The following is a 26,671-nucleotide window of genomic DNA, read 5'->3' as shown; positions in this document are numbered from 1 at the left end:
ACTGTGTGGTGAATCGAAGTGGGTCTTGGAATCTTCCTAGCTTTTCTTTTCTTTTTTTCTTTCTGACTTTTTATCTTATGTTGTCACTCACCATGTTTTGTTTTCCTCATCTGCAAAATGGATTGTTGTAAGCTTGAACAGGAATCATGCATAAAGTGCTGAGCACAGTGCCTGGTACCTTGAAATCACTCAACGGAAGTTTCTTATTATTCGCCCTACACCCAAGGAGTAATTGGGGCCCTGAAGGAAGACACCCCAATTTGCCATCCTCCCAGCCTCCAAGCTTGATAGTGCATTAGGGAGGCTGATGGGAAAATACCGTGCAGAAGGCTGAGGAGTGGGGATTCTGGGGCGGGACTCTTTGAGGTCCTAGGTGACCTCTCCGCCCAGGCACCCGCCCTTCCCGGGCCTGGGCTGCAGAGCTGCAGGAGGGGGCGGTGGCCCCGAGCTGCACCCGGCCTGCGCGTAGGCGGGCGGGCGGGGCTGCGCGTCCGGGCTCCCGGGGCGGGTAATATAGCGGCTCGCCGAGGCGCTGGTGCTCGGGGGCAGCGCGCAGCAGGCCGGCGGGCAGGCGGGCGGGCTGGCTGGCAGGCAGGACTGGGATCGAGGCCCAGAAACCGGAGCAGCAGGCACCAGGGAGGCCTGGAACGGGGCGAGCGCCATGAGCAACAAATGCGACGTGGTCGTGGTGGGGGGCGGCATCTCAGGTTAGTCGCGGCTGTGCGCACTCCTTCCTCTTTACGCGCTCGGACAGGTGGCTGCCTGGGGGAGACGCGGGGGGCGGCCGTGGGGCAGGGGCTGACTCTGGAGCCCCCAGACGGTCCATGCACGGGCAGGGCTCTAGTGGGTCCGGAGCGCCGTGCACTGAACCCTCCTTTGGGGACAATTTTGGTTGCGTTCCCAGACGCAGAGGCCAGAGGCTGGAAGCCTGTTGCAGCTCTGGGGCCAGACTTTGAACTTCTCCCCCAGAAGGGTGCTAGGCCTTCGCTTGCTGGAATTTTCGAAGCCAGGGAAAAGGGGTGGGGAGGTGGCACAAAGGTCAGTCATTTGCTCCAACTTGACCTGGACACTCCACACCCTCGCTTGGAGCAAGCATGCACCACATAGTATTGTTGTCCTGGCATCAGGAAAACGACCTTCACCAGAAGAGGTTGGAGCCTGGCCAATCGATTGCCAAAGACTTTCCAGGCCCTCCTGATTCTTTGAGGTTCTGTGATTGTCATGGATCTAACCTGAGGCTGCAGTGTCTTTTTGGCAAATGCCTGTTTTCCTCCTATCCCTCTCCCACCCCCACTCCACCCCACCCCACTCCTAGCGCAGGGTGGCCAAGCTGCAGCTTTGCTCTCTGGCCTAGCCCATATTTGGCAAGGATGGGGACAGACACTGCCCCCTCAGCCACAGGGGGCTGTGTACATACAAAGGGCACCGAAAAATAGAAGCCAGAAGAAGGGATGGGGGTAGTGGGGGGAACTTACCCTCTGTGGAGGATCAGGCAGATCCTATGGGATAGGGTCAATGGGAATCAACGATGCTCTCAGCACAGCCTGTTTGATGGCCTCCTGGGCGTGCTTTGGCCCACCTCCTAACGCTGCCTAGTACTTGAGCGGTAATTAGGACACCTCCAGACCCGTGGATGCGTTGTCTAAGACTTGCCTTAAGGAGTTCTCAAGTGGCCTTTGGGAAGTAGGGGTTGGCCTTGCTCCCTGCCAGGAGGGCAGGGCAGAGTTGTTCTGACTCTCCTGTGGCTGGAGAAAAAAACCAAGGCATTGGATGTTTGGTGCTGACCATGGTCCCGTCCTCCTGCCTCTGCTCCAGCCTTCCTCCCCTTTGGGTGGGATCTCAGGCTACCATATCTGTCTAGCAGGCTCTGGTGAGCTCGCCCATGCCAGGGCCTGTGCCTGGTGTTGCAGGTACATAGATGCGTAATCACAACATGCTGAGGTTGGCCAAAGCTGTGTATAAATTCAGTTTTCTTTCAGTATTTTTGACATCTTCTCTCCTAGAGGAACTTGGACTTAAAAGCATACCTGCTTAGGTGTTTTAGAAAATATTACTAAGTGCCTCTTGATGCTGCCTTGCATAGCACCCTGTCTTACGGAAGCTGAAGTTTCTCTTTTCAGGCCCCCAAAGTCATTTTCTTACTAAAGTATGCCCAATGGGTTCAGATTTTTCTGTTTTCCTTTCATGATTTGTCCCTTTCTGATTCATACTCCAAACCTTCAGGTTCAATCCCATTACTCATGTTAGACTCATCTGGAAAAGGTAGATAAGGGTTTAACTATTTTTGCAAGCAGTTTGGTGAAACCTCTGCATTCATCCTCCCAAACTCTGATCAAAACAAGGTACTGATGAGTAGATCTGACTTTTCTCAAGAACATTCCACGGAATAGCCATTGTTCTAAGAACCAAGAAAGCAGCCTTCCAAGGCCCAGTCTTACTCAATTGCTTCATCTGCTACATGGGGATAACACCAGTTAGTCACTGCTGGATTACAGGGCAAGTGAAACAATGTGAGTAAAATAGCTTTGCAGAGTCTGAAATATGGCACAAGCCCCTCAAGAGTTTTACCCATTTATTCAGACAATAGGAATTGAGGGAGGCTGTGTAGGGGATTCAAAAATGGATCATGTTGTTCTTGCCCCGGAAGCCTTGTCAATTCAAGAAGGGAGATGGGATACTCAGACAATACAAGATAGAATGTGGTGCGTGCCATGGGAGGGGTCCATTCATTGATTCATTATTCATTCATTCAATGAACATTTACTTCCTGTTCCACATTTTGTCCCCAAAGGAATAAAAGATGATTTATACAGGGCCATTGTTCCCGGGACCCTCACAAACTGATGTGGAAGACAGTCAAGAATAATTACTACTCTGTGGCCTATGATAGGTGCTTTAATAGTGCATATAAAAAGTTCTAGGGAAGGTGATTGGAGAGAACATCAAACTCTGTCTGAGAAAATCTGAGAAGAACTCACAGAGTTGATGACATCTGAACTATGTCTTAAGCGATGAATACGAATTCACCAGGGGACTAGATGAAGAAAGCATTTTTAAACTAAAGAGCAGCTTGTATAAAACCACAAATATGTGAAAGAACATGGTAACGTGTAAGATAACTTAAGAACTTCATTGTGGAGAGTTGCCAGAGGGGTCTGGTGGGAGAGAAAGCTAGAAAAGTCAGTTGGGATGAATTATGGGGAGCCTTGTATATCAGAAACTTTTAGCTCTTTCTGTGATCAGTGAATAGCGCCGATGATTTTTTATTCAGAGTGCCATGCATCAAATGGCGTGTGTCACATCTGGTGGTGATATTAGCAAAAAGAGGGATATGAAGAAGAAGGAGAGAAGGTTTTGGGAAAAGATAGGACATCTAGAGTTGGAGGTTCTGGGGGGACACCCAGGGAGAGAAATCTAGCAGTTGGAACGAAATTGGGGTTACAAATGTGTACGATAGAGGTTTTAGTAGATGAAACGGCCAAAATCAAGAGTATAGTGTGTAGAATTTTCGAATTAGTAGGTGACCTATGCAACGATTTATGTTTAAAAGTCTCTGGATTTGACTCTGCATTCTAAACTTTGTTAATTATTAAACATGGGACATTCTGGCAATTCCCTGATAATTTTTAAAGCTGTCAGCAAATTTTAATCATTCCCTTTGGGATAAACAGAGGCGTACTGGGAGGATAGCTGGCTAATACATAACTTTCTTTTTTGATGTTTTAAAAGTTCCAAGGTAGTTGTAGACTAACTTTTTAGAAATGTGTATGGTGTATAAATGAGTATTCACTGAAATCTCTTTTACCCAAGGGGCAGATCATCTCCAGAGACTTGGCAGAGCAATGACATCTCCCACATGGAACTGGACAGCAATACGTTGCATCTGTCCCGCGTCTCTCAGTTTTAGTGTTTGGGTGGGTGGAACCATGGAAACTATCTTTTGCAATTCTGGAATAGCTCTTGTTCAATCCCCAAAATAAAAACTAAAAAAGGCAACTTGAAGCAGAAACAAGAAAGTTTTGGCCAGGCTTAGGAGAGGAGATTTGGTCATTTGAGGGTGGCAGGCACTTGTTTGAGATCCCTGGAAGTGTTGGAACCAGACTTCCAAATTGTAACCAACACCTGGCAGGTGATCTGTGTGGCAGGGAGAGCAAGCCTGGCTGCAGGCTAGTGGTACTGGCTTTGGCGGGGAATCTCAGAGATAGCTCACAAGGGGTCATGAGTTGAGGTGTGTGGTGGGCAGATGTGGCCCATGTGTTAATGGCAAAGCCTCTTTCTCACCTTTGGTGAAGAAAAATGGAGAACTTCCCTGGGCTCCTGTAACCCACTTGAATGTCCTAAAAAATAATAATTATGTAGATATGCCTGAAAATTTGTGTATCTTAGTCAAGGAAAGAATACACAGAGGTAATACAGCAATATTAAAAGAACATAGGATTTAACTTGTAAGGTTGAGACGGGAGGATTGCTTGAGCCCAGGAGTTCGAGACCAGCCCTGGCAACATAATGAGGCACGGTCTCTACACACACACACACACACACACACACACACACACACACACACACACACACAAGGCTGGGTATAGAGGAGTGCATCTGTTGTCCCAGCTACTCTGGAGGCTGAAGTGGGAGGATCGCTTGAGTCCAGGAGTTCGAGGCTGCAGTGAACTATGATCATGCCATTATACTCCAGCGTGGGCCCCAAAGACTGCCTATAAAAAAAGACTGGGAGGGGGAGAATAGGCTTAGTGTCAAACACACTAGTTATGAATCTCATTTCCTATGCTTACCTATGTGGAACCTTAAAAGGTACATAACCTCCCTGTATTTCAGCTGCCTCATCTTTAAAATGAGACTCATAATGCCTTCCTGGCTGGCTTGTTTCAAAGATTGGAAAGAATGCATGTGTAGGACCATAAACAGTGATCACTTCAGCTTTGGCTTATAGGTGCCTTACTCTACCTTTTTGGAAATATATCCTTGTTTGTCTTGTAGAGTTTTTCAATCTAAGGGAGCAAAAACAGGCGTTTCTATGTAATCACTTCTTTTCACCAACCAATAATTTTTCTGGATGTGCAGCATAGATAAGGTGGCAACAGGACGCCACGTATACATGTGGGCATCAGGAGAGACTTGCCTGGCTTCAGCCTCATCCTGGCTCAGCCCATTCCTTTATACCCCCGCAAGGGACCTGAGGAACTCAGGCTTACTTTGGGCTCTGAGACCCACTGGGTTCGGCATCAGGAGAAATTCCAGAAGTCTTAGATCTGTACTTCAGCCTCACCTCAACCTGGCTATTATTCCAATTCTGATCTGGTCTTCATTTCAGCCACTTGGTTCCTGTCTTAACTACAATAGAAGTTAAATGCATTAATAACAAATGATATTATTTATTTAATAATAAATGATAAGGTAGCATATCAAGCATTGTCTACATGCTGTGCAAGGTGGTAGGAGCTTGATTAGAATGACAAAAGCTCTGTGAAGGTTAAGAATGACAAAGCCTTGTTCTTTCTGCTTGATTCTAACACCCATGGGACACAGTGATGGGGCAGGTTGGTGGGCTTTGTGAGTAGAGCCAGTTGCCACTAGAGTCACAATTTCTAGGCCCCCATGTGTCCTCAGAAGTCACCAGGGCAGGCTTAAGGCTTGGCTTGGCCACTGACAATGGTCACAATTTCCTTCTCCTCTGACTGGGTATTGAGGTCTAGGCTCCCTGCCATACATACAAGGGCAGTGGTGGAGCATAGGGGTTAAGAGCATGGTGTCTACCCTGGTTCCACCACTAACTAGCTGTGTCACCTTGGGCAAAATAGTTAGTTAACCTTCCCACGCCTTACTTTTCTCATTTGGAAATGGGGATAATAATGGTATCTATTTCATAAAGTGGCTGAGAGGATTAAAGGAGAAAATACATGTAGAGTGCTTGGAATGTGGCTTGGCATTTGGCAGGCACACAATAGATATTGATGATTATTGTTCATCAGGCTGACAAAATGTCTGCTAGCAACTAGTGGTCTGAAGTGCCAGTGTGCCAGCTTCCTCACTGTCAAACTTTGGGTTGAGGAAGTGGTTTGTGGCTGTGCATGTGAACGCACTGACACACACACACACGTGTGCATGCACACTCAGGGAACATTAGCCTGTGACAGGGATTCTGCTTCCAAGCCCTGTTTTCTTGGCTTGTATATGATTTACTAACACAGATGATGTGAGAAAGTCAGCAGCTTAATTTAAACAAAAGGCTTTAACTCTAATTATTTTAATATGCATTTTAAGAGATAAATATGTCAGAAACTATAAATGCAAAACATTCCTATACGAAGAGGAAGGAAGATAACACAGCTGTTAAACACAAGGGCATTGGAGGCCTGGGACTTGGATTCAAATCCCATCTGTTCCCCTAAATGTGGAGCTTGGGCAATAGGGGTGGCAATAGTAACAGGGGTTAGCTTTTTTGTGGAGTTTAATTATGGATGATTTTCATTTTTTTCCATTTTCTGTAATTTATAGATTTTCACAACAAATATGTATTATTTCTGCAACTCATGTTTCCAGAAACACCATACTCTTCCCTCTCTAAAAAAATTCCTCAAAGTATAAATCACCATGATGGAATGTGACTGCATCTTTCATTTATATCAGTGGCTTTTCTTCTTAAAAATATTTGTGGGAATTTTTGTTATTAATAAATGTGGTTATTGGCCAGGTGTGGTGGGTCACACCTGTAATCCCAGCACTTTGGGAGGCCAAGCTGGGTGGATCGCTTGAGGTCAGGAGTTTAAGACCAGCCTGAACAACATGGTGAAACACCGTCTCTACTAAAAATACAAAAATTAGCTGGGTGTGGTGGCGCACGCCTCCAGTCTCAAGCTACTTGGGAGGCTGAGGCAGGAGAATCACTTGAACCCGGGAGGTGGAAGTTACAGTGAGCTGAGATTGTGCCACTGCACTCCAGCCTGGGTGACAGAGTAAGACTCTGTCTCAAAAAATAAATAAATAAATAATAAATAAATGTGGTTATTAATTCTTCAATTTATCCTTCTGCAAAAGATGCCCTGCTAGATATCAAAAGCTCTTTCAAAGAGCTTGTCTCTTCAGTTTGTCTTGGTACTTCTTCAGCCAAGTTTCTTCAATTTTTCTTGGTACTTCAAAAGTGGGGGAGTGTTCCTGGGCTAACTCCTAGAATTCTCAATAAATGTTAACTTTGTTATTTGTACAAGTCACTGGGCAGTACTTAGTTGAGGGCACCCTGGAGTCATGCAAGATCGAATACCCTTGTAGGGTGCAAAAGTGAGCCAAATTGAGGGGCCACGTTCAGGTGTAATATGTGTGTGAAGAACTAGTGTTTTCAGCCCCACAAGAGAATGCTTTGGAAATTTGCTCAGGTTAAATGTGTACCATTATGCTTTTGCAAGAATCTCATTTGCTGGGCTTAACTTATTAGTAATGAGTCTGCATAAAAGTTGTTATTTCCCCTAAGAGGAGGCCATAATGGTATAAAATTCCCTCCTGATTTTGAATATTCAAGGAACAAACTTAGAAGACCAAGCTAAAAATACTTTGCTTTAATAGAATCATTGGTGACTGAAGATGGAAGCATCTTTAGAGTTTTACCTACTAGTTAAGATTGCCTGGTTTTACATCCAAGAAAAAGCACATTTAGAGAGTGCAAAGGGCTGGCTCCAGACCTCACAGCCCCTTCTTTTGAATAAAATTACTGTCCTGGAAGAGGAGCCCTCAGTCTTAGGAGAAAATGCAAACAGAAGGACATCCTGATCAAATGGTGCTGGGTGAGAGATTAGAATCACTAGGACTTTGAATGCACTATTTCTACTTTCTGTTTTCATTCTCACAAAATGGATCCATCTTCGGCCTCCTCCATTAACTCAGTAAATAAAGATACAGAAAGCCAAGTCCCTGTTAGCAATGTTTCCTAAGTCAGCATACATTTATTTACTGAAGGAAGGTATAGAAAAAGAGTAAGACTAAGTTCCCAGCCTCAGGAAACTTAAAATGCAGATGGAGACCCAAGACTAGCACATACATGCAATAAGGAACAATTAAAATAATGTGTAATTGAATTCTGAACTGTGGGACCCAAGGACTAAGTTAGAAGAATCATTAAAGACCCCAGGAGTTGGAGAAGGTCTCATTAAGGGAGTAGAATTTAACAGGTTCTGAAGAACAGTCCAGGTTTGGGAGGGTAGAGAAGAGAGAGGCTTTAAAGATGGGAAGAATCATTTAAATCATAGGGCCAGAGACTTCAGTTAGCAGGTGATCTTTATATTTACAGGACAGTAGAAAGTCCAGCTTGTCTAGAATAAAAGGATGGGGAGACATGGGAAGGAAAGTTAGTAGGAGGGGGGCAGGATCCAAAGCTGAGCGATTGAAAAACAAAGTGAAAAGTTAGGTTTTCCTGCGGTAAGAAATAGGGAGCCATTGACAGTTTATACTATAAAGATAGGGTGGGTGGTCGTGTGCCTGATAACCAGGGAAGCCAAAACATGGATAGAAATTCAGGAAAAGATTGAGAGGTGATCAGCTGATTATAATGTACTGGGTTATTCTGAATGCCCAAGGGAGGTTTCAAGAGAAGGGGATAGAAAGAAGGGGAGGATGAGTAGAAGGAGGTCTCCAAAGATGCACTTTGCTTTCTTCACTGTCTTGCAGGCAGCCTATCCAGAAAAGAAGTATCACAAACAATAATTAGTTGTAATTTAATGAAGTTTTAGGCACTCCATAAAACATTTACCACTGTTACTATTGTCACCTATATTTTATTTTTGCAAACTTCCCTCCAAAGTTTTATCATTGGGATTGAAGGACTTGACTGTTTTTACATTTTTTTCTTCTTTAAAAAACTAAAAACAGAGATTTTCTTCCCAAGGGCTGTGACCCAGTTTACTAAATGATAAAACGTGTATCTCTGGCAATCTCAAACACAAAGTGAATAGTTCATCTTATTTGTTATATAAAAACTGTCGGCCGGATGAGGTGGCTTACACCTGTAATCCCAGCACTTTGGGAGGCCTAGGCTGGCGGATCGCGAGGTCAGGAGATCGAGACCATCCTGGCCAACGTGAAGAAACCCCGTCTCTACTAAAAATACAAAAATTAGCTGGGCGTGGTGGTGGGCGCAGGAGAATCGCTTGCATCCGGGAGGCGGAGGTTACAGTGAACCGAGATGGCACCACTGCATTCCAGCCTGGTGACAGAGAGAGACTCCTTCTCAAAAACAAACAAACAAACAAAAACAAACAAACAAAAATGTCATTTAAACCTTTTGTTTTGTGAGAGAGGGGCACCATCAGAAAACATCTTCAGGTAGGTCTGACCTTTCAAATGTTAGTCATCTTACCAGAGTCTCCATGTAATGGCATCTTAAATGTCATATACTATCTAATTTCCACTTCATATCTGAAATTTGAGCTCTTGATCTTATGTTAGGCATCTCTTAGCTAGGCCATTTTTAATTCTATTCTCCTCTTCAACAAAATTTATCAGAATTACACAATGATGAAGATGTCCTACTAGATCCTTAGTTTTATTTGCTCTCCTTCTAGCCTAAATAATTGTCTCTTTTGCTTAACCTCTCCAACATTTTTAATGATTCTTTTAATTGAATTTGGAATCCTTACTTCATATTTTGAAGTTGGGCTACTTTTTATTCCTGTGATCCCTGTTGTGTGTGTGTATTAAATTGTGTATTGATAATTATGTCTTTAGTTATATTTCACTTCTTTGGGTTATTTTCCAGTTTTCTACATTAAAGAAACAAGCTCATTGGAAGAGCTTTTGTTACCCAGCAAAGCATCTTTTTTCAGAGGATAAAGTTAAGAATTAATAACCAAATTAGTTAATAACCAAAATTACTTCAAACATTTGGTAAGAAGAAAGGCCACTGATAGAAATGAAAGATGCAATCACATTCCATCTTGATGATCTACAGTTTGAGGACATTTTTTAGAGAGGTGTGAGTATCTTTTTTAATAACATGAATGCAGAAATAATATTTATTGTGAAAATCTGTAAATTATAGAAAATGGCAAAAAGAAAATGAAAATCATCCATAATTGAACTCCATAAAATATTTACCACTGTTACTATTGCCACCTATATTTTCTTTATGCAAACTTTATGTTGTATTTACTGTACTTATTTGTATCCCCTTTAAAAATAAATACTAACATATTATGAATGTTTACCTATGTCTTAAATGTTTTTTCATGATTTTATAACATTAGTTCATATGATTGTATCACAACTTGTTGAATCAATCTCCTATTGCTGAGGATTTGTGTTTTTTTCAAACTCTCTGCTATTTTCAATAAAGCTGTTATGAACCTAAATTGTTGTACATAATTCTGATTGTTTCTTTAGGAAATTTCCAGAGATAAATGTTAGAAATCCTTTTATGGCATTTAATAATTATAACAAAATTGTCGCCCCAAGAAAGTTTTACCAATTTACCTTATGATGGAATTGTAATAATGGACTTCTTAGCCATTTCAATAGGAAACCAACATTTCCTCCCCACCCAACCATTCCCCAGACAGTACAGAGATAATCAAGATTCTTCACCAGTTTGTAGTTGTAATCTAATGAAGTTGTAGGCACTAGAAATTAAAAATATCTTCAGTTTTGTAACATTTTAGTGGTGGCAAGTAAATTTTGCTCTCTGTAACATGCAGGAAAGCTGTTTTTTGCAATTACTACTTTATGCCTACCAGTATCTACTGGGAACATATACTTTTATAGTACTTTTAAATTTATTGGGTAACATCTAGCCTGTGCTTCCAGAAGTTTGCCATCATTAATTAGATAACTGTTGTGTTGCCGTGCAGAAAAGAAAATAAAAGAAAATAGCCCTGTAACAAACCATTTTCTATGATTAATTATTTTTACCCATCTAGATAAAACATGAGTATAGCCTTTGTTCACAGCCTATTGTAACAGCTGATCAAACAGCTGTTTCATGTTTTACATTTTAATTTCCTCTGTATTTTGCATTCAAATCCTGTGATAGAGTTTAGTTTATTTAGGAGACCCATAAGATATAGTTGACTATTTCATAATAGCCCTTTTATGCTGTGCCAGTTAGTCGAAATCAAACAGCCCTTGTTAAGCACTGATGATAAATACACATAAAGGCGTGTACTAAAAGAGTTGTCCTCGTTTCATCAAGTGTATTTCCCTATGTCATTGTTTCTGCAGGGGAGAAAAATAAATTTGTTCATTCGTTGATTCATTCAGTCATTCAATAAACCCCTATCGAGTGCCCTATTTACCAAACATTGGGCTAGGTGTGGGAATACACAGATGGGTAATACATGTGCCCATCTTTCAGGGGTACACAAAGCCGAAGGAGGCAGACATGTACAGGTGAATGTTCTGAGGGGTGGTGGGTGCTGAGAAAGACATGCTTATCTGAATCAGATGAGACAGAGAAGAGGAGGATAGCAGCTTCACCTCAAGGGCCTTAGAGGCCTTGAAGGAGGATTTGGCAATGGAATTTACTGGAGAGATAACCAGCAAATTCAAATGTTCTTCCTTGAAATATAGCTTTAAGTAGTTGGAACTTAAATCTATATTCTAATGTACATAGAGTGTTGAAATTTCACTTTCACTCTTTGTATAGTGGATGTTACAGTAGGCTGTCCCACTACCTTCAGGACCCTCTGAGAGTGTTGGCTGCTGCTGGTTCACAGCCAAGTCCCTCTCTGAAAGTCACCCTTGACTGAAGGGAGCTGACTCACCCAGGCCTTCGTACCCTCTTTCTTCCATCCAGGACAACTCTGAAGGGCCACATTAGCCTGAGAGCTCACTGTAGGACTGAATGATTTCTCTGTTGTGATTGCATCTCTCAGTTCAACTCCTTCCTTTGCCCTATCCTGCTTCCTTTCTTCATATGTGTTGAACCCTGATAAAGCTTCTATATGCAAACGCATCTCAGAGGCTGCTTACCAGGGGACCCTAAGCTAGACAGAGGATGACTGAACAGCATTTTTGCTCAGCATGTCACAAGATGTTCTAATCATGAAGCTTTAGTCAGTTGGAGGGAGAAGCAATTAAAGGGCATGACCTTTCCCATGTTCCTTTCTTTTCTTTTTCTTTGTCTCTCTTTTTTTGTTTTTTTGAGATAGAGTCTCGCTCTGTCGCCCAGGCTGGAGTGCAATGGCGAGATCTTGGCTCACTGCAAACTCCGCCTCCCGGGTTCATGCCATTCTCCTGCTTCAGCCTCTCTGAGTAGCTGGGACTACAGGGACCCGCCACCATGCCTGGCTAATTTTTTGTATTTTTAGTAGAGACGGGGTTTCACCATGTTAGCCAGGATGGTGTTGATCTCCTGACCTGGTGATCCGCCCGCCTCAGCTTCCCAAAGTGCTGGGATTACAGGCGTGAGCCACTGCCCATGTTCTTTAATGGCCTCTACCAAGGATGCAAGAGGCCGGTAGGGCCTGGGGACGGTGCTTAGCCTCATCACTCTCTGGTGCCCTGAGAGCCCCCAAAGTAAGGGTGAAAGGTAGAGGTTGATCACTATGCTGGCCCAAACACTCTCTGGGGAATCCCATTCTCTTACCACTCTGTGTGCTGATTCAGAGCTGAAATTTAGAGCCTCCGATCTGGAAGTGCTCGAAATATGGATTCCTTCTTTTACTGGAGGAATCCGTGGCAGTACAGCCAAGAGAGAAATTATGAAACAGCCCTAATCTGTGAAGACTGGATACAGAAGCTTGGACGCTGTCCATCTATTCCAAGCCACCATTTTGGATCCAGCTCAGATTCTGGGTTCTTGGAAAAATAGTGCTGTTGGCACATGCCTCTATTCTTTCCCTTATCCTGTGACCATTTTATGCAGCTTCCTGTAGGATTTCTCACAGGGTGTTGAAAATGCTGAAAGTGATTATTAAAAAAATGGACAATGGAGTTCTTGACGGATAAGGGAGAAAGGGAAGTTGTGAGGGAGCAAGCTGGTTCATAGATTCAAATGGAGATGTTAATAGCTTGGAGGTCTTTGTGTCATTAAAGAACATTTATATTAGAGCAATTTGAGCAGGTGAACTAGAAAGATAGGAAATCATGATTGTGAGGGGGTGTTCTGTAGGGTTTTGACGATCAACCGTTTGATATGTGCTACTTGGAAATAACCATTGTTTAAATGAGTTGCCACATTTTGAATCGGCATGTCCAGAGATTTAATTTTCTATGTGATTCAAAAAATGATGTAAGAATCAGAAAAATGATTTTCTTTCATTTTATTTTATATTTACTAATCTGCTATTGGTTTTACAACAGGGCAGAAGAGACGACTATCCATTTAATCTAAGTTTAGAGATTGACAGAAAAGTCCCTCTGTTTTATTGAGAAAGGCAGGAATCATACACTTTGGGGTCCTAAAGATTCTAAGCAGGTCTCTGTTAAAATTGCATGCAAGTCACTAGGGAAGCTGACCCCTCAACTGCTGATTTGCTATGTGAGTGATGTATAGCAGGCTGGGGAGGGGAACCAAAGCAAGGTGCTCAAATTACAGCAATGCAAAGCATTTGGGAGACATAGGCAGGCTTTATCTCCCAGCTCATTTTCTTGAAGATGATTAGAAAAGCATAGAAAAAAGTCAGAGGGTGCACAAAATTTAGCGTTATTTAAAGTCCAGTGGGAACAGCACTTTGTTCTATTCCAAAGCAAATTATAATAGAGAGAGAGAGAGAGAGAGAGAGAGATCTTGTCCTTCCCATACCCCATCAAACTACACTTTATGCAGCTAGACCATTAGTGTTATGATACCATTAGCACTTTGAGAATTCTGTTCTCTGATTGAAAAAGAAAAAGCACATTGTTTATGGAAGGGTCTGTAAAAGGAAATTGCGGGCTAGTTTTCAACCCTGTGATTCAGCCCCATATATTTACTATCTACCCGAAATCTTTGCTGGCAACATGCCGTTCTATCCCCGTCTGTCTGCTATGAAGCTATCATTTAGAAAACATTAACTGAGTGCCTCGTGTGTGCTAAGTGCTAGGAATGAATAATCAGGTTCCAGTTCAACACATTCACACACACACACACACAAGAATTGATGTGAAATTACATTTTCTGTGCTTATTTATTTTTGGTGCATGCACAAAAATGTACTTTTTAAATGAAAGAAGCCTCTCGGTGCCGTGAAAGAGCTTTACCTTTGGACAAAGTTAGAATGGATGCTAAGATCACTTTGGCTTTGCTTTCCAAGTTTCCGTCCTCTGCTAGCTTTTTTAGTTTTATTCATAGGTGGTATGATATTCCTGGCCTTATAAGGGGTATAAGTAGAATATCATACGTGCCTTTTATGTTATCAGAAATTGGGCTGCACACAGGAACGGCCAGTGTCTGAAAGGAAATCACATGGTCCTAGTTGATAAAAGGCAGAACATCCAAAATATACCACCCGCGTCCTGCTTCTCTCCCCTTGTTCCTTTCTCTCTGATTTCATAGAGAATGTGTCCAAGGGGGAAATGAGTTTTCTGTAGATAAATCAGTCGGCCAGTCCACAGTATTGAGCTTCCAGTGGACAGGTCTGAGAAATGGGGAAAAATACAAAGAGGTTGAGATGACAGTAAGTAGGAAAGGTAAAAGCATTTTGCATGTAGAAGAAAAATCATTTGGGGTGTGCACTTGCTTTATTTCTGGGTTTTAGTTTGTGATCGGAAAACTAGAAGAAGCTGATGAAAATAGGAAAGCATTTCTTTTCTCCTATTGTGTTCTTTTAAAAATATATTTCGCCAAACAGATATTTTATAAAATCTGGCTTCCTTCCCCATAGATAAATTCCTTTGAAAAGTTTAAAGGTTGCTTCAGAATACATTTAAAATTAATCTTTAAAATTAAAGGCATTAGTGAATTTTAAAATTCCATTGAATATATGTTTATGTGTAAAGATGTTTGAATACTTTTTCTTAGGAAAAAAAGGATTTTAAAAAAGAAATATTAGCACTTAGTATTTAAACCAGCTTTTAAATGATACGTCCTATATATAAGTTTTAGCATCATTTTTCAATATTTTTAAAATGCAACGAAGACCTCAATGACAGGTGAAAAATGATATCTGCAAGTGATTTTTTAAATGGGAGCTTATTCAATTTTGTAATTATAGCTGTGTGTGAAGAACAAACAAAATACATGTGCAAAATATAATAACAGCAATATCTGCCTGGTATTTCTAAAGGACTTTGGTTACATATAATTCTTGTACGCATGATAAGAAAAGGAATGTTAATTTTTTCCTCAACAAATACAGCCTTCCTATAAGGTGGTCTATACTGTATATTGGTTTGTATAATTCATACATTAAGTGAAAGGAAAGAAAGAGATGAGGAGTGGAAACACTTATCTCATACTGTTGTCTAGTTGAATATTGTTTTTTCCATCTTTGGCATTTGAGTTTTGTAGTACAGTGCAGCATGGGGTGTTTAGAGCCTATAAACTGTTATTTAACTAATACTGTTTTCTAAAATACTTTCCATGATCTAAGAAAAGAATTTCTAGTTTCTTGTGCTATGTATTAACTGGGCATTCTAAAACGTCACTTCTCATCATTCCCATGATAGCACAATTTCCTGCTTCCCTCCTAAATCACTAGTGCTCCACCAGTCTCCTTTGCCAGCTCCCTTCCTTTGCCTGCTCCTTCTTCTTTGGCCACTAATGTTTCCGGTTTCAGGAAGTGGAACCATATTCTGGCCAGGTTTCCAGCCAAGAGTCTTGACATTTGTAGCAGACATTCCAGGGATCCCACCAAATCTCCTTGGCACTTATTTTCATACACATGAACTTAAGGCCTCTGTCTGACGCAAGTTTTTGCCTGCAGGCTTTCTCTGGCCACTGGAGCTCCTCTTGGCTCAAACCCAGGCAGGTGAGCAGTGGGGGTGGGGCTAATGCCCCCCGAAAAGCAGCCATGAGTCTATGACTAACATGATTTGATGGATAAGTAACCCATCTTCCCCATCTCTTAGGATAGCTAAAGTGTGTTCCACACTGTCTCCCAGATTTCCCCACAGTTGCCCACAGTGGTAACCACTTAACTGTCTCCATGCCCCTTCTGGATCTGGTGTTCCTCACGTGGACCACTGTAGTTCCCAGAGTCTGCTCATTTGTGTCCCATCATTCGGTCTAGCCCTTCTCCAGTCCATTCTGTTTTTCTATTATGGTAAAATATACCTAACGTACAATTTACTGTATTAACTGTTTTAGGTGTACAGTTTAGTGGCATTAAGTACATTCAGATGGTTGTACAACTATCACCACCATCCATCTCCAGAACTGTTGCATCTTCTCAAACAGAAACTCTGTACGCATTAAGCAATAACTCCCCATTCCCTTCTTCCCCAGCCCCTGGCAACCATCATTCTACTTTCTGTATGCATTTGACTGCTCTCAGTTCTTATATGAGTGGAATCATACAGAATGTGTCCTTTTGTGTCCAGCTTATTTCACTTAGCATAATATCCTCAAGGTTCATCCTTCTAGTTCATTCTTACAGTAAAGGAAGTACAACTTGTGAATGGGAAAAAAGCAGATTGGATATTTTTTAGTCACAAAACATATTTATTGTCAGAAGTGAAGCAAACAAAGTTGTTCAAAGACAAAGCTAAATATTTGTCGACCTTCACCTCATTCCTGCCCTCCTGAGGTGACCTGTGTTAACAGCCTGGTGTATTTCCATTCACATGTTTCTCCTGGAAGGGCAATTTTTCTAAAATGTAAATCTCATAAGGTTTACTCTTCTGCTTCAGATCTTTCCATGGCCCTCCAATACCCCCAGGATAAAGTCTGAAATGATGGTTATGGCCCAGAAACACTGCAGACCTGAACTCGGCCTACTTCGGATGCCTTGTTTCCCGTGACTCTTCCTAGGGCTCTGTAGCTACACTGATCCACTTTGAAGTTCTCGAATAATCTGCAACCTCTGGCCTTTGTACCTGCTTCTGTCACGTGTAGTCTTCCTAGTTCTCCTCCCTCCCACCCCAGACCTAGGCAACTTTTGATCATTCTTCCAAATATATTTTAAAATTCACTTTTAAGGGTCCTTCCTCTTGTCTGAGAGACCTGTGTGAACTACCTTAGTGCCTGCAGCCAGAAAGAAAAAAAAAAAGCTTTTGGGCAAAGAGTCAGTCATTGTAGTTCAAGTGAACAATGGTTGTTCGTAGAAGTGAATGAGGAGGGAATATGGGTACAACATCGACAATACCTGCTACAACATTTTTCATGAAAGCCTCTGAATCACTTGAAAAAGCAATGACAATAATCAATCTTATTGAGTTCTAAAATTTTATCTTTATAAGATTTTTAAATAATAGCTTTGTTGAGATATTATTCACATACAATTCCCCCATTTCAAATGTACAATTCAGTGGGTTTTCATAGGATCACAGGGTCTTATGATCATCACTCCAATGTAATTTTTGAACATTTTTGCCCCCCTAAAAGAAAACTCCACATCCCTTAGCAGTCATTCCTCATTCCCCATCACCACCGTCAGTCCCTCAGCTCCTTACAACCATTAATCTACTTTCCGCCTCTAGATATTTGCCAATTATGAACATTTTATACAAATGGAATCACACACTGTGTGACCTTCTGTGTCTGGCTTCTTTCATTTGGCATCATGTCTTCAAGGTTCATCCATGTTGTAGCATGTATCAATATTTCATTCCTTTTTAAGGCCAAATAATATTCTATAATATGGATATACTATAATTTGTGTATCTCTTAATTAGTTGATGGACATTTGGGTTGTTTCCACTTTTTGGTTATTATGAATAGTGCTGCTATGAACATTCTTGTACAAGTTTTTGTGTGAAGATATTTTTATATCTCTTTGGTATATACCCGGGAGCGAAACTGCTAGATCATATGGGAACTCTTTGCTTAACCTTTTGAGGATCACCCTCTTCAGATTTTAAAGTACGATCTGCAGTGATTTACTGAATGTCACATAGTGCAGGTACACCTACAAAGTCATCATTTTGTGCTTCCTCCTGGATAGAGGGTAGAGATGCCTGGATTACTGGGTTGCCTGTGTCTCTCATATGCTTTTCTGAGATGGTTGGTGCTGGGAGAGATCCTTTGGAAAAAACTCTTAGCCTGTTCAGCTTCTTTAGGTAAGATGCTGTCCTGAGGCTGACCCAGTTCTGGCTAGTTCTGACCCAGTTCCAAACGTTAAGTACAGCATCCATGTACCATGCCAAACCATACCATTCCTTCAAAAGCTGACTCTGGGCCATCTTGAGTGTGGAAATCAAACCTAAACCTCCTCTATGAAGTTAATCCCAAAGCCCAAATAAGATATAATATTGGCAGGAATAAATCCATTCATCAAAGTTTATCCATCTATTGTTTGAGGTGATTGTTTCCTGGATTGTAGGTGTTCCCGGAAAATAATGTGAAACAAGGTAAGCTTCCAGGAATGAAATGCAAACTAAATGGAAATTAAGACACATTCATAAATGGCACAAGACCAATGAAGCTAAAACATGTATCACTAAGAAAATGATTATCCTAAACAATTATCCTAAACAGTAAGCATTTGGTAAGTAATATCATATATACGTGTACAGATAATGTATGTACGTATTGTATATATATTTATATGTTTATAAAATAAACAAAATGCTTCACATGAAAACTCCAACTGAAGAAAATACATATATATTTAATGTATGTATATATGAAATGTGTTTACTTACATGAATATATTTATATATACATATATTTCAACATTATGTTTAACACGTAGTAAGTATTTTCCTTAGCCTAGAGTTACAGATAGTGATGCCAAGTTCAGTTCCTTAACTGATGAACAATAATTACGTTGTATTCATCAGTTTAAAAAGCATAATATAAACAGTGTTATTAAATTCCAAGATTTACACTGTAATCTAATAGAGATGTATTGGTGGTGTTAAAACAGCAATTAAAAGAAATAGCTCCCTAGCCTTGAAAAAATAATATGCATCTTTCTCTCCATCTCCCAATCTGATCATTAGCTTGTCATTGAAGTAAATTTCATAAAATACCAAGTAGTTGACCTTTGGGACAACATTTCTATCCATTTACTTGTATCCATTATTTTTCTGAAATAGAGAAGGTTAGTAGCAATATCAAGGAAGGTGGACTGTGATTTATAGAGAAGTTTGCAATTATGTGACTAAGTGCTTAATTTAGGGATCTCAAAAGTATAAATTTATAAAGAAAGTTGATCAGTTGTAAAGATAATTCAGGAAATAGTCCAGTAAATGAAATTGCCCATGTGGTTTCATGACTAAATAGGGGTTTTTTGACTAATTCTGGGTGAATTATAATTATTTTTATAAGTTCATTTTAAAGACCTACCATTTAAAGACAACCACTCTTAACTTTGGGTATATATTTTTTCCAGCCTCTTAAAAATATATTCATTTATTTTGGCTATGTGTGTGTGTGCACACGTGTACCACACATTTATATTTGCAGTCATAGTATAGACACGATTTTGTATCTTTTCACCGGGTTTTCTAACAAGCATTTTCCTTATTATTACAGTCTTTATGAACATAATTTAAGTAACATCAAATAAGGCATACCAAAACTTACTTAACTAATACCAGACTATTGGACGTTATGTATTATGTGTGTGTGTTGTTATTATAAATGACAGTGCACTAAAGATATTCAGAAATAATTACTTTTTCCCATATTTGGTATTTTTCCTTAGGATTGACTCATAAGGTAATAATTCCTGATTTTAAAATATGGACAGTTTAATGTTTTTGACAGATACTGCCAAATTGTTTTTCTCAAGTACTTTACCAATTACTCTTCCAGCCAGCTTTGTTTTATCACACTGTTGGGATCACTTAATAGCATGCTTTGCTTTATCAATCTTTTTCAAATTGAGAGTGAATGTGGTATTCTAACTTGGGAGGTGAAAAATGGTTATTTTTCATTTTTAATTGCTGGCAAAGTCAAATATTTTTCTTATGTCTCTTATTCAATTATATTTTCTGGGGAGGTTATTTTTATTTCATTTTTTTGACTTGTGGTTAGAATATGGGGTGGAATCCATTCTTCTTTCTGAATAAACCAGTATTTGTTTCTGTTTCTGTTTCTGAACTGGGTAGGTAACTCATAAAAGAAATGTTTTAGCCAAGCTGTTGAGTTGCGTTCTCTGCCTTTGAGAGCCTTTATGCCCTTCCGGTGCATGTATTCAGTGAGTGTCCCAACTACTTCCAGTGTACAGATTTCACACCCAGGTGTATGGCCAATAGCCACAGGGTGAGTCCTGATACTGCAATTAAAGTGGCCTAATCCAATAAGTAGACTTCCTTGAACATATTTTCTGTGTGGTATTAGTGTATGTAAAATTTGTGATGTGATTCTACTGCTTTCACAAACCTTTAGTGAAGCTCAGTGGATTCAAAACTCACTTTTCCTAAGATGATTCCTAAATCTCTATATTTTCAGCTGAGTTAACAAATGTGAAAATAAATGTTTATTGGCTTTGAATTTGGGTCAGTTACGAGAGACAAGGAATTGGGGAAGCATGAGGTAACAGATGGACATAGTAAGACATAGCACTAAGAATATACATGGAGAACCCCACAAAAATACAATACAGGGTAAAGGAAATAAAGACTCATAGAATCAGACACAAATCCAGAGGGACAAAGAAGCACAGAAGAACATAACATCATTGCATAATTTTCTGGGTTTAGAATTTTGTCACTAAAGACATATAAAATGTTGTAATTTTGCAACTGTGGGTGTAAGGGGTGACATTGCCATTTTGAGTTGGCAAAGGATTTACTTCTTCGTTCAGGAGGAATTTGTAAAGGAGCACAGATTTCTCAGGTCTGGATTATACCTCCCTTCAACATGATGGAATTGGCCTTTCCTGTTACAGGAGGCTTTACCTTTCAACTTGGGTTGCTGACTCATTTGACAATTTTGGACTATGCCCAAAGCTTGAGAGTACAGAGAGTTTGTTCAAAGTACTTAAAAATAGACACACACACACACATGTTTCAGCTGGAGCATAATGCTAAAATACATTTAAAATGTAAGAAATTTCTGCAAGTAGCTAGTACAGCATTGAATAGGTATCTTTCTTTTCAATAATCTAACAGTGCAGGCCTAGAATTTAAATACCCCAGAGGAATTAATAATTAACAAAGCCCTTAAAATAACTCTTTAAAATTTCAGGTGCTTACATGGCATTCAGCAGGGGAAGCATTTTAGTTTTCTGACAAGTGCCCAAAATGGTGTTACTGATGAAAGGAGACTGTAGACTTTAGACATGTGGCAGGTAAGTTATGGAGCTGACATTATGCTATTGATATTTGGGGGTCTGTTTTGAATCCTTGTCCAGGTGGAAAACTACCCTTCTGCACTGGTACTTTAAATTTTTTTCTTGACAAAATTTTGTATTAAATTTGTAGTTAAAGAAACATTTGGAACAGAAAATTTGGGACTAAAAATTTTAGAGGATACCTGTGATCAAACGGTCACCTTGACATTGAAATACGTTTTTGATACCTCAGATTTTGAGTAGGAGTGCATTCTGATGGACCCACTAGAGTTAGTTCTTTGCAAAATGAGTTGCTCTTTATCCTCTTGAGGTGAATTAATTGACTTGTCTGAATTCTTTCCTGCCAGCAACAAATATTTGTTGAGGATGGCTACATGCCAGATATTCTCCCGGGTGCTAGGGATAAAGCAGGAAATAACACATGCAAGATCTCTGCTTTCACAGAGCTTATTGTCTAGTTGGTGGGGGGGCAGTCACATAATAAATTACCAAATGGACCAACAAAATAAATACTTAGCTACCTACAAAGTACTGCTAGTGATAAGTTAGTTGATGAAAAGTAAAATAGGATGCAGTAATGAAGCAGAGTCAGGAAATGCCTCTTCCTTAGAGAGAACATTCAAACTGAGATCTGCGATCCTGAACATGTAACTATCAGGGAGGTGAGCATTACAGAATGTGGGAACAGTTACTGTAAATCCCCTAAGGTGGGAACAACCCTTGCATTTTCAAGGAACAGAAAGAAAAACAATGTGGCTGTAGTAGAATGAGCAAGGGGTCGTAGGAAAGACAACTAAGCAAGAGTGAGGTCATATGGGGCCCTGTAAGGTAAGTTACAGGGTAGGACTCCTGTTTGCGATGGAATTCATTAGAAGATTTGAAATACAGAAGTGTCATGAGTTGGATTTTGTTTTGAAAGATACCCTGAGATGTGTAATTTGAAATCTTAGGCAAGAATTGAAGGAGTTGCAGACTTTTGCAGTATTCCAAAGAAAGGCGATATTGTCTTAGACCAAGATGGTATTAGTAACAGTGCTGAGAAATGGTTGTATTCAGGTGACGTTGACTTGCTGATGTATTGATTGGAGGCCAGAGTGGTCAGGAAGAAAAAGAATCAAGGACAATTCCTGGATTTTGGCCTGAACAACTGGGTGAATTGTGGTAACATTATTGAGATCGAAATGACTAGAAAGGAACTGATTTGGGAGAGGAAACTTAAAAGGTCTGTTTGGGACATGTTATGATTATTACATAGAGGAAGGCACAATTAAGTAGGCAGTTTACATATCAAGTCTGAAGTTTCAAGGCTATGGAATTGGTTGAGATCACCTGTGAATAACTGAAAAAAGAAGAGGCTCAAAAATGGAGTCCTGGGACTCTCCAACATTTAGAGGTGGGGAACAGAAGAATCCAGCAAAGGCATTTAAGAAGGAGCAATGAGTTAGAGAAGAAACCCATGAAAGCCTGTGGCTCAGAAACAAGTGAAGACAGTGAGTCAAGAGGGAAGGCATGACCAAATACTGCTAAGAGAACAAGTCATTTAAGGACAAAGGTGTGCCCACCAGATTTGGCAATATGAAAATCACTGACATCTTTGACAAGAGCAGTCTCAGTGAAATAGTAGAGATGAAAGTCTGACTGGAGTGAGTTGGGGAAATAGAGATGGGGAAATAGACGTAGTGTGTATAGATTATTATTTGAAGAAGTGCCAAGAAGGGATTCAAAGGGAAAGGGAGGTATTTGACCACAAATTTTCTGAAGATGGAAGATACCAGAACATGCTCATGTGTTCATGGTAATGATCCAGGACAGAAGAAGAAATTGATGATGCAGGAGAGAAAATATATGATTAGAAGATCAAAGCCCTGATAGGGATGGAATCTAAAAACTGTGTGGAGGATTGGCTTCCTTAAAGAAATAACACTTCATTTAAGTCATAGGAGATAAAACTTCACATACAGGCACAGGTGAAGGTGTGTGTATAGGTGGGTTGATTATGGAAAGATGAACAAGTTCTTTTATTTTCTCCATAAAAATGAGGCATGATCATCAGCTGAAGAGGGATGGAGGTGGGATGGTGTCATGTAGGAAGTTTAAGAAGAAAAGATACGAAGCAGCCATTTGGTACAGTGGAAAATTAAAAACTATTGCTCAAAAATATGATTCATTTAATTGTAGGACGGCATCTGTCAAATACAGTGGCCTTAATTTCAGAAAAGAGATGTTAAAGTATTCTTTCTGATGATGATTAAGCAAAAGATACTGCTCAGGTTGCTCCAGGTTTATGATAAAAATGTTATCGACAGAAAAAAAACACCTGGATTTGTTTTTGATTTGGGGCGACTGAGCAGATGTCCTAAAGTGAATGGGGAAACTAGATCTCAGCCACAGGCACCCCTGTAATAATTTGCCCAACCAGCAATAGATATTTTGTTTTTCTCTAAATCTTTGCACTAGTGGTAATTTTTGTATGCCAGTTCTTCTTCTGATACTTACTTGACCCTGACAACTGCATTCAGGGCGTCTCACTGAGATCTATCTAGAATGATTCTTTTTTAAAGTATAAATTATCTCAAAGGGATTGAACCTAATAAAGGTATAAGTAATTTCATCTGAGTTCCATTTAAGGCCTTGTTTTCACAAACATTGCCAGCTTGTTTTGGCTTTTGTTAAATCGTTTTATCAAACCACGAGCTGGGTTTTGGCCAGACATGGAAAGGTTTCAACCTATCTCCAATCTGTTGGTATGAAATAACAGGAAAAGCCTCTTTCCAAAAATAATTTGAGTGAAAAGTTAACAATTTTGGAGCTCCCCAAAGATTCTTGTGCATTTAGATGCAAACTCTGCCTCAGTCTGCCTTCTCCTAGCCTGCCATGGTATCCTCCTTCTTATGGGTGATCCAGTAAGGGATAAAGTATTTACTGCTGTGGAAAATCCACACTAGGGAGTCCTAACACACCCTGGGGCCTGGTTAGGGCAAATTCTCTAGAGGAGGTGACACTTGAACTGATTTTGGGGGGATGAGGTGGAATTACATGAAATCTCAGCAGAACGAAGTCGTGGAAACACTGAACAGTGCAAAGTGTGAGAAGAACCACAATGAGGGGAAAGGAGTTCAGTGTTGCCAGAGTATAGGATATGGAGCAGAAGGAAAAGAGGCTAGAGAGATTGACAGAGGGCAGGTCTTGCTAGATATTGCAGGGTATTATGGGTAAGATGGAATACGGAACCTGAAAGACTGAAGCATGAAGCCCAGGATTTAGGTTTGAGCTCCTAGCCCAATGACTGGGCCCAAGTGATAAGGCAGAAGGAAACCTGGGAAAATGAGTAGGATTTGATCATATATTGGTTCAGGTTTGTCAATGAGCCCTACAGTGTAAATATGCTTCACATACAGGAAGGAGGAATTTCCTCAGTGGGTTGACAGAAAGCCCTGTTGGGGAATAGGAAGAGCCTCCATCTTTGGAGCCATGCAGGCAGCTGACTTGAATCTGTGAGGGCTCAGGAAAATGGTGTCTGTCCTTCGCTGAAGCCACATTCCTATTAATGGAATGAGGCCTAGATGGTAGCTTAGATCAGAGGTTCTAAATTGGTAGCCCATGGACCAAATCTCTCACAAGTTGGGGCTGGCTCGCCAGTGTTTTAAAATTTGATTTTAGTGTTTTTATTCAGCTCTCCAAAGCCCTTGCTCTTGGCTATTGTTTTACACTTGCCCATCTCACACTTTACCTACTACTCTACTCAGCTCCCTGGGACTTTTGGGTTTCCAAGTCCTAACTTAGAATGAAAAATGAAGACGAAATCTTGCCAGAACCTCAATATCTCTGACTCTGAGACAAGTCCAGGCAACGTAACTTCCAGAGGCTAGCACTCGGGAGGTGGGAGGTAGAAGCTGTTTACAGAGCAGCAAGAAATTGGGGAGGAAATTCTTTGCAGCCATATTGGCAGGGTCTTTACTTTCTCATGTAGGCAGAGGCCAGGGTAGGATGGACCACAGGACTCCAGGAAAGTGCTTTGGGTATGTTAGCCTTGCTGCAAGATTTAATTTTATGTGGAGATGATCACAGAATAGGTAGTTTGTGGCCAGGAGCAGTAGCTCATGCCTGTCATCCCAGCACTTTGGGAGGTTGAGATGGGCAGATCACCTGAGGTCGGGAGTTCGAGACCAGCCTGACCAGCATGAAGAAACCCCGTTTCTACTAAAAATACAAAATTAGCCGGGTGTGGTGGTGCATGCCTGTAATTCCAGCTACTCGGGAGGCTGAGACAGGAGAATGGCTTGACCCGGGAGGTAGAGGTTGCGGTGAGCTGAGATTGCACCATTGCACTCCAGCCTGGGCAACAAGAGCGAAACTCCATCTCTCTCTCTCTCTCTCTCTCTGTATATATATATATATATATATATATATATATATATATATATATATATATATTTAAAGAATAGGTAGTTTGTGTTGAGGGGCTGAAGGAGGCTTTCTAGTCAATGGTGTTTGTGATAGGATGCTAGCGGTGTAGAAAGGCCCTGGATCCAATGCTTTTACCTTAAATGAAAAAAAAATCTAAATTGTAGTTAAATGGAACAAGAGAAAATAATGTGAAAGTACAGTTGACCCTTGAACAATACAGGCTTGAACTGCTTTGGTCCACTTATATGTGGATTTTCTCTGTCTCTGTCACACTTGGGGCAGCAAGACCAGCTCCTCCTCCTCTTCCTCCTCCTCAATCTACTCAACATGAAGACAACAATGATGAAGTCTTTTTGATGATCCACTTCCACTTAATGAATGGTAAATATATTTTCTCTTCCCTATGATTTTCTTAGTAACATTTTCTTTTCTCTAGCTTACTTTATTGCAAGAATGCAGTATATAATACATATGTCATACAAAGTATGTGTTAATGGACTATCTATGTTATCAGTAAGGCTAACAGTAGGCTATCAGTAATTGAGTTTTGGGAGAGTCAAAAGTTATACATGGATTTTTGACTGCACAGGTGGTTGGTGTCCTTAACCCTTGTGTTGTTCAAGCGTCAACTATAGATATAAGCAGAAGGTAAAATCTACTATAATTGAATTTTTAAAACACTAGGATTTCAGCAGGGTCTTTTATCAGAATTAAAATAGTTGAGGGGCCAGGTGTGGTGGCTCACACCTGTAATCCCAGCACTTTGGGAGGCTAAGGCAGGCAGATTGCCAGAGGTCAGGAGTTCAAGATCAGCCTGGCCAATGTGGCGAAACCCTGTCTCTACTGAAAATACAAAAATTAGCCGGTCATGGTGGCGTGTCCCTGTAATCCCAGCTACTCAGGAGGCTGAGGCAGGAGAATCCCTTGAACCCAGGAGACGCAGA

At 40.7% G+C, this 26,671-nt stretch overlaps 1 protein-coding gene across 2 annotated transcripts in view; it reads left to right on the top strand.

The window, feature by feature from the left end:
* Positions 1 to 510: 510 nt before the first annotated feature.
* MAOB (monoamine oxidase B) overlaps positions 511 to 26,671 on the top strand; it is a 118,476-nt gene continuing 92,315 nt past the window's right edge. The window contains exon 1 of one of the 2 annotated variants that reach the window (XM_055268635.1): positions 511 to 707. In XM_055268635.1, the coding sequence (XP_055124610.1) occupies positions 662 to 707 (46 nt within the window). In that variant the 5' untranslated portion in view covers positions 511 to 661. The remainder of the gene's footprint in view (positions 708 to 26,671) is intronic. The other variant, XM_055268636.1, reaches the window with a different exon arrangement.

Source organism: Symphalangus syndactylus, chromosome X (genome assembly GCF_028878055.3).
Source record: "Symphalangus syndactylus isolate Jambi chromosome X, NHGRI_mSymSyn1-v2.1_pri, whole genome shotgun sequence".
NCBI lineage: Eukaryota > Metazoa > Chordata > Mammalia > Primates > Hylobatidae > Symphalangus > Symphalangus syndactylus.
This window is presented reverse-complemented; position numbering and strand designations above follow the sequence as displayed.